The 7,656-nt window shown below is 35.8% G+C and overlaps 1 protein-coding gene across 1 annotated transcript; it reads left to right on the top strand.

Moving 5' to 3' along the window:
• The first annotated feature begins 599 nt into the window (after positions 1–599).
• On the top strand, positions 600–7,029 carry LOC120091909 (P-loop nucleoside triphosphate hydrolases superfamily protein with CH (Calponin Homology) domain-containing protein). The gene is made up of 19 exons (XM_090307548.1): positions 600–1,071; positions 1,511–1,677; positions 1,769–1,912; positions 2,009–2,248; positions 2,359–2,427; positions 2,727–2,792; positions 2,864–2,947; positions 3,036–3,167; positions 3,251–3,332; positions 3,431–3,526; positions 3,610–3,783; positions 3,862–3,968; positions 4,065–4,245; positions 4,504–4,663; positions 4,754–5,007; positions 5,099–5,262; positions 5,361–5,555; positions 6,017–6,507; positions 6,612–7,029. Exons 1-19 carry the CDS (start codon positions 948–950, stop codon positions 6,745–6,747), a joined length of 3,066 nt encoding a protein of 1,021 aa, XP_090163674.1. The 5' UTR covers positions 600–947; the 3' UTR covers positions 6,748–7,029.
• The last annotated feature ends 627 nt before the right edge of the window (positions 7,030–7,656 follow it).

The raw sequence follows: 7,656 nt of genomic DNA, 5'->3' as shown, positions 1-7,656 counted from the left end.
TAATTTCTAAGATCATGTTTGTAATTTTTTTTTTGTTTTTTTTTTTAAATTAAATCTATAAATACCACTTTCACCTCTAAACTTCTTTATCTGTTATCTATTTTTCATTCATGATTTAAAAAATCAAGTCAAATTTAAAAAAAAAAAAATTATTTTTAGAATTTGACTAAAAATTCAATTATTATACTTTAAAAAAATTATAATTATTATAAAAATGAAGAACAAATAGATCTAATTTTTAAAAACAAAAAACAAAAAACGTAATAGCTTTCAAATGAAGGATAAATTATACGGAGATTTGTGATATACATGCGTAGTCCATTAAAAAAAAGGAGCAATTAATTAATGTATTTGAAATGATCCTACGTGGACAGATCATCCCCATTATTCACGTGACACGTGGCAAAACAATAAATCACCACCTCCAACCTCTTAAATTTCAATTCCCACATAGTTAAAAACAAAAAATGCCGATCCACGCGCTTTAAAGAGCCGTTGGTGGAGGTTAGGTCGCAGGTTCGGTGCTAGGCTCGGTTTTGAGCTTCGAAAAAGCAGAAAGCAGTACAGAGTATTAAAGGCATAAGAATAACAGATAGAGAGAGAGAGAGAGAGGGCTGTACTCTCAGTATCTTTCTTTGTTCGTAGAGAGAGAAAGTGAAAAAGGAAATTGAAAGCAGAAAAAGGAAGAAGCAATGAAGAAGGAGAACTAATAACAAAGAAATATCAACAAACTCCATTACCCATTAACCCCATTTTTCATTACTTACCAACAACAACACCAACAGAGGAAGGAACACTCCATTAATATTCAAACATCTTGGTCATTTTTCTCTTGCAGATCTTTTTAGTTTCCACAAGTACCCCCCAATTCTGATGCGGTTTGGTGCAGTTGGGTCTTGATTTTAGGGGAGAATTTCTTTTCTGGTTTGAAGACGAAGGTGGAATCCATGGAAAGAACGCTGTCGTTTTCAGTGGCATCGGTCGTGGAGGATGTGCTTCAACAGCATGGGAATCGTCTTGGTAATGGTGGAGGAGGACTTGATTTGGAATCTAGAAGAGCTGAGGAAGCTGGTAACTCTGCTTTTTTTCTATTCTTCTTTTTTCCCAAATATTTGGAGTCTTGTGAATCTGATTAATTAGTTTGTCGATCAATTCACTGATGCAGATTTTGGATATACATTCTAACAACAAGAAAATTTTGAGTATCTTGATTACTGCCTTTAGAAATCGATGATAGGGATTTGTGATCCTCTGTTTTTTCATCTACTTGACCGTAATTGTGTTCTGTACTGAGATTTTTTTTTTCTTGATTGTTGAGTACGAGTTCCCTCTCAGGATACCCAATTGCTTCTGAATTTTTGGTGGAACTGTTATTTGGGACAATGTGGGCAATGGTTATTTGAAGGGTTAAACGTGATCTATTGAAGTTTTTTAAGCTTTGGGGTTTATTGGGTTTTTTAGTTGTTTCTTTCTCTGATACTTATTGAGATTTGTTCTTTCTTTAAACTAGCATCCAGAAGAAATGAAGCTGCCGGGTGGCTGAGAAAGATGATCGGGGTTGTTGCAGCTAAAGATTTGCCAGCTGAACCTTCAGAGGAAGAGTTTAGGCTTGGATTGAGAAGTGGGATTATTCTCTGCAATGTCCTCAATAAGATTCAACCAGGAGCGGTTTCTAAGGTGAGCCAAATTCACATTTGGGTTTGTTGTTTTTTTGGCACTGGTTGTATGAAAATCTTATTTATGTTTCTCTCTCAAAAACAATTGTTAGGTGGTTGAAAGCCCTTGTGATTCTGCCCTGATCCCTGATGGAGCTGCGCTCTCAGCATTTCAGTATTTTGAGAACGTGAGGAATTTTCTTGTAGCTATACAAGAAATGGGAGTTCCTACCTTTGAGGCATCTGATCTAGAGCAAGTATGTATGAAGAGAGAGAGAAAAAAGATGATGACTAAGTGGTAGAAAAGGGTTCTTTGATTGACAATTCTTCTTTTTATGATATTTCTTTTTCAGGGAGGGAAATCTGCCAGGGTTGTCAATACTGTTTTGGCTCTTAAATCTTATGGCGAGTGGAAACAGGGTGGAGGCTATGGAGTCTGGAAATTCGGTGGAAATGTAAAACCCACTGCTACTATGTCCACTACCAAGTCCTTTGTGAGGAAAAATTCAGAGCCATTCACAAATTCCTTGTCAAGAACCTCCTCTTTGAATGACAAATCTTTCAATTCTTCCAACATCGAATGGAATAAAACGGTTAGTAATGTGGACCTTTCAACCTTGCGTTCTTTACTTGTTTGTCTCAAGTTTATTTGTTGTAACCTTTTTTAAACTCTGCATTCTTTCTTGTCAATTATTCATTGTAGCAGAATAGTTCTCGCACCTCGCTCATTCGTGCACTTTTGACGGATAAAAGGCCTGAAGAAATCCCAATGGTGATGACTGAATATGTTCTTGCTTTTTGAGTAACTTTGTTTGAGTAGCTTTCTTCATAGAATGTCTTGATGTGCTTGGTGGTAGCCTTAGATCAAGATAAATGGATATTGTTAATGAATTAGAGGCTTTATTCCGAACATGATTCCTTACCTTCCCCCCCTCCCCCCAACAAATACTGGCTATCATCAATGGCAATTGTTCCTGCTGTTATAAGAGCATATGTAGTTGATTGTTCTATTTTGTATAAAATGGACGGTCCATAACTTTTTCTAAACTATGTTCCTCTATCTTCTTGTAGTTTGTGGAATCATTGCTAAGCAAGCTTGTGGATGAAGTTGAGAATCGCTTTTCCAGCCTTGAACTGGTATGTAGATTCAACAATCTTGTTTCATTTGTTGCTTCACATTTTGTTTATGGAACCTATTTTGCAAACAGACAAAAACAACTCCAAAAGATGTAGTTGCGGCTACTTCACAAAGCAACAAGTCGCTCTTGAAATCAGCTTTTGGTGCTAAAAGGGTCTGTTGTTGATCTTCTTTTACTCACACAGCCTACAATTGCGGTATTGCGGAATTGTATGAATTTACCCTTTTCACTATTTATATAGGCAGAGGATCTTAACTCCAAAGTGATGGAAAAGAATGAAATAATCCATGAAAGCAGTATATTTGAGGAGCAATCAAAGAGCTTGCTCCTGAAGCAGCAAGTGATTTTCGATCAGCAGCAAAAGGATGTTCAGGTATGTACCTGTTACATATTCTTACTAATTGTGTTTTATTTATTGATCATCATTTTCATACTAATTTTAAGTTACTATTGTAGGAACTAAAACATGAACTGCACGCTGCAAAAGCTGGAATGCAGTTTATGCAAGTAAAATTTAGTGAAGAGTTTCACAACCTCGGTAGGATTACAAGATATATTTTCCAATAGCAAACTTCACTGGGGAGTAACATAACATTTTGTCTCATTTCAAATTTCTGGCTTCGTTTTTTTATATAGGTATGCATGTACATAGTCTTGCTCATGCTGCATCTGGATATCATAAAGTTCTCGAGGAAAACCGTAAGCTATACAATCAAGTGCAGGATCTCAAGGGTAATCACTGATCATATATGCATGAATTATATGTGCATTTTATGTGGAAGATTATAAATATTTTGATCATTGTGACCGACCAGGTAGCATAAGAGTTTACTGCCGAGTTAGACCCTTTTTGTCTGATCAATCAAATTATTTGAGTGTCGTGGATCACATAGAAGATGGAAATATAACAGTTAATGCCCCCTCAAAGCATGGGAAGGGACAGAGATCCTTCAGCTTCAACAAAGTATTTGGTCCCTCTGCTACACAAGGTTGATGAATTATTCAACTTTGTAGCTGTATAGAATTTTTAACACATATTTTGACAATTTGTTCTCATTCTATTGCAGTGGAGGTCTTTGCCGATATGCAGCCACTCATTCGATCTGTTCTTGATGGATATAATGTTTGTATTTTTGCATATGGGCAAACAGGATCAGGGAAAACTTTTACTATGGTAGGTATTTATTAAGCATTTATACTTTTCCTCGAAAAAGCAAGAGTATCTGAAATTCAGATCTGGGCTCATCTCTCTCATTGTCTACATGTCTAGTCTGGGCCAAAAGAGCTTACAGAGAAGAGTCAAGGAGTAAATTATAGAGCATTGGGAGATTTGTTCCTTATAGCAGATCAAAGAAAGGAGACCTATCGTTATGATGTTTCTGTTCAAATGATTGAGATTTATAATGAGCAAGTCCGGGATCTCCTTGTCACTGACGGAACTAATAAAAGATATCCTTCATAGTTGATCTTGTTTATACTTGAGTTTGTCGTCATAAGTTGCTTTTTTGCATTCTATTGCATTCTGTTCATTGTATAGTTGACAAATTTATCAATTTGCTGCAAGTCATATGGAGATGCACATAAGTAATACTTCTGTTGTATCCATGCCTCAGCTTACAAAATTGATCGTTTGCAGTTCCAGAATCTAGATAAATAATAATGCTTTTATGGGGCTTTCAATCAAATGCTTTCCTTGACTAATTTTACATTAGAAATTCGAAATAGTTCTCAAAATGGACTTAGTGTACCAGATGCTAATCTTGTAAGTGTGTCGTCAACTTTGGATATCATTAATCTAATGAACCTTGGCCAAAGGAATCGTGCTGTAGGGGCAACAGCTCTAAATGACCGTAGTAGCCGTTCCCATAGGTAAATAACTCATATATCTTGTGGTATTGAGAAAATGTATATACGGCTTCACCAGGCACCAGGCTAACTTCAGTTTGAATCATTTTGTAGTTGTTTGACGGTTCACGTTCAAGGAAGAGATTTGACATCTGGAGCGATTCTCCGTGGCTGCATGCATCTTGTAGATTTGGCAGGAAGTGAGAGGGTTGACAAGTCTGAGGTGACTGGAGATAGGCTAAAAGAGGCACAACATATCAATAAGTCTCTTTCTGCTCTAGGTGATGTGATTGCTTCTCTTGCCCAAAAGAATCCCCATGTCCCTTACAGGAATAGCAAATTGACACAACTTCTTCAGGATTCACTTGGTAAGATGAAAGTATACATACTATAGCTATCAATCCACACTCTATCTCTCACAGATTGACTAACAATTTGAATTTATCGATAACTTTCTAGGTGGGCAAGCCAAGACATTGATGTTTGTTCACATTAGCCCAGAACCTGATGCTATTGGAGAGACATTAAGTACACTTAAATTTGCAGAGAGAGTTGCAACAGTCGAACTCGGTGCTGCTCGAGTGAACAAAGATACTTCAGATGTTAAAGAGCTCAAAGAACAGGTTTTGACATTTTGGTCTCATTTGATTAATCTCAAGCATGCTCATCCAAGCTTCTTCTATTAGTATACTCATCAAGTGAGAACTTCACTTAATGTCAGATTGCAAGTTTAAAGGCAGCACTTGCAAGGAAAGAGGGGGCACAACATACTCCACTTCCAGCTTCTGCGAACTCTGAGAAATTCAAGACAAAAGCTAGTGAGCTATCACCTTTCCGGCCTAAAAGTCAGGATGTAGATGTATTGGTTGAACATACAATTCGCCGTCAGCCTATGGGCGATGTAGGCAACATTGAGGTATTTTTTCCTCGAGGCATCTGTTCACAACGATTAATTTAGCTAGTTATGTTTCATTGGATTCTGCAATTCATGAACAAGAGTAAAACTATTCACATGATCTTTCTTCTTCAAAACTGTTTCTTTGCTAATGATTGGCAGGAGAACACTTGTAAATTTTTTCCATTTTATCTCAGTGGAAGTTTGTAGGAAAAAAACACAAAACAATAGGTTCTGCCAATGAGAACCACCTACTGCCAATGAACCACCTACTAGCCAAAACCTCTATGAAAATATATTTCAATGAAAATTTTCCTCAGTGTCGCTTGAAGAGAAATGAAGTATGGTAGTTCAGTGTTGGTGATTATGAATCCACACTTTGATGGATGATTTTTTACTGTTAACTATTTCAGAAGTCTTTTTCCCACGTAAATTTGTCCATTACTCTAACATGAGGTTTTACCTTGACATCAATGCTTCAGCTTCATAATAACTCTGCAATGAGACAGAAGAGGCAGAGCTTTGACATGGATGAGTTGTTGGCCAATTCACCTCCATGGCCACCCGTTAGTACTCCTTGCTTGAACTACAGGGAGGATGATAAAGACACGGCCTCAGGTGAGTGGGTTGACAAAGTAATGGTTAACAAGCAAGACATTAACCAAATCGAGAATCCATTGGGATGCTGGGAAGCAGAAAATGGTCACTTAAATGACGTATTCTATCAGAAATATCTTCAAAACTCCTCCAAACTGTATACAGAACAAGGATACAGTATGTTGACTGGAGCTAACCGATTCAACATGGTTGCCATTGATGATATCGACGATCTCGATGCTGGAACAAGCGACTCTTCTGAGCCAGATTTGCTTTGGCAATTTAACCAGTCTAAACTTACAAGTTTAGGCAGCGGAATCGGGTCGAAAACGAAGAAGCTGAACAATGGAAAGCCAGTAAAGAGCCCAGAATTAAGGTAATCACTATAATTACTAGCTATGCTTCTTCTCTCTATGCATAGTTTTAACTTCAAAGTTTATCTAATGAAATTATGGCTTCTTTTTTAATGAAATTCTGCAGCAAGAACTTCAGTTCTTCAACGGGACCTTCTCCTTCACAGAAGATATCAAATGGGGTTGCCCACCCACTGCACAGAAATGGGAGACAGCCTAATTCTGCTGATAACAAACGCAGAACTGGAAATAGAAAACAATAATTATTTTTCTTATTTTTTTATTCTTTAACAAAGTGAGGGAGTGTTGATTTCCTTTTTTTTTTTCTTTAATTTTTAATTGCTATGCTGAAACGAGAGAAAGGTGTTTTTATACATGTCTTTCCACTTTTTCCCCCTTTCTTAATTGTTGTAATTAATTATTGTAATGGTGAAAAGAAGCAATAATTTCTGTTGCTTTTGTATTTTGGTTTATGACAGAAACTGTGTTAACAGCTCCATAACCTTTCTGCTTTGCCTTATGAATTTAATATTTGTTTGTTTTCACATGTTTTTATGAATAACCATTGAAGTTAGAGATTAATCCACTATGCTAATGTAAAACCATTCTTCTACCACACATTGTCAAAATAAAAAAAAATAAAAATAAAAATGACTCGTCAGTATCTTATACATGTCAGTGTTTGCAGAAAAGGGAATTATAAAAAAAAAAAGTAATAATATAATAAATTGGTATAAAAAATAGACCATTCAAGACAAGTCGAAAAGAGACGGTTGAATCGAAATAATTTATTTTTTTCAACATGAGGAAACTCTTCTAAAGATATAATTTATTTTATTTATTTATTTAAAAGGACGATACCCTAGAAACACATCGTTTAGTAATGACAACAAAACAAATTTCACTCTACTAATAACAAAATAATATATAATTTATTCTTTTTTCAACATGAGCAAACTCTTCTAAAGATCATGTTTGATTCTCTATCCTAACTTATTAGTTAGTATTATATGTTTTATAAATTTGATCATCTTTACTCATGATTTGTTCCAAATCTAAGGGAGCATTTGTAGTAAAGAGTTGTTATTATAGTTGGTTATAATAGTCTATGTTTGGGATGTATATTATTTTAGTTTAGGTTACAATAGTATGTGTTTTATAAACTATTTTAG

Source organism: Benincasa hispida, chromosome 11, assembly GCF_027475165.1.
Source record: "Benincasa hispida cultivar pf3 chromosome 11, pf3_genome.v1.1, whole genome shotgun sequence".
NCBI lineage: Eukaryota > Viridiplantae > Streptophyta > Magnoliopsida > Cucurbitales > Cucurbitaceae > Benincasa > Benincasa hispida.
The sequence above is the reverse complement of the archived record's forward strand: the minus strand, read 5'-3'. Positions and strand labels throughout refer to the sequence as shown.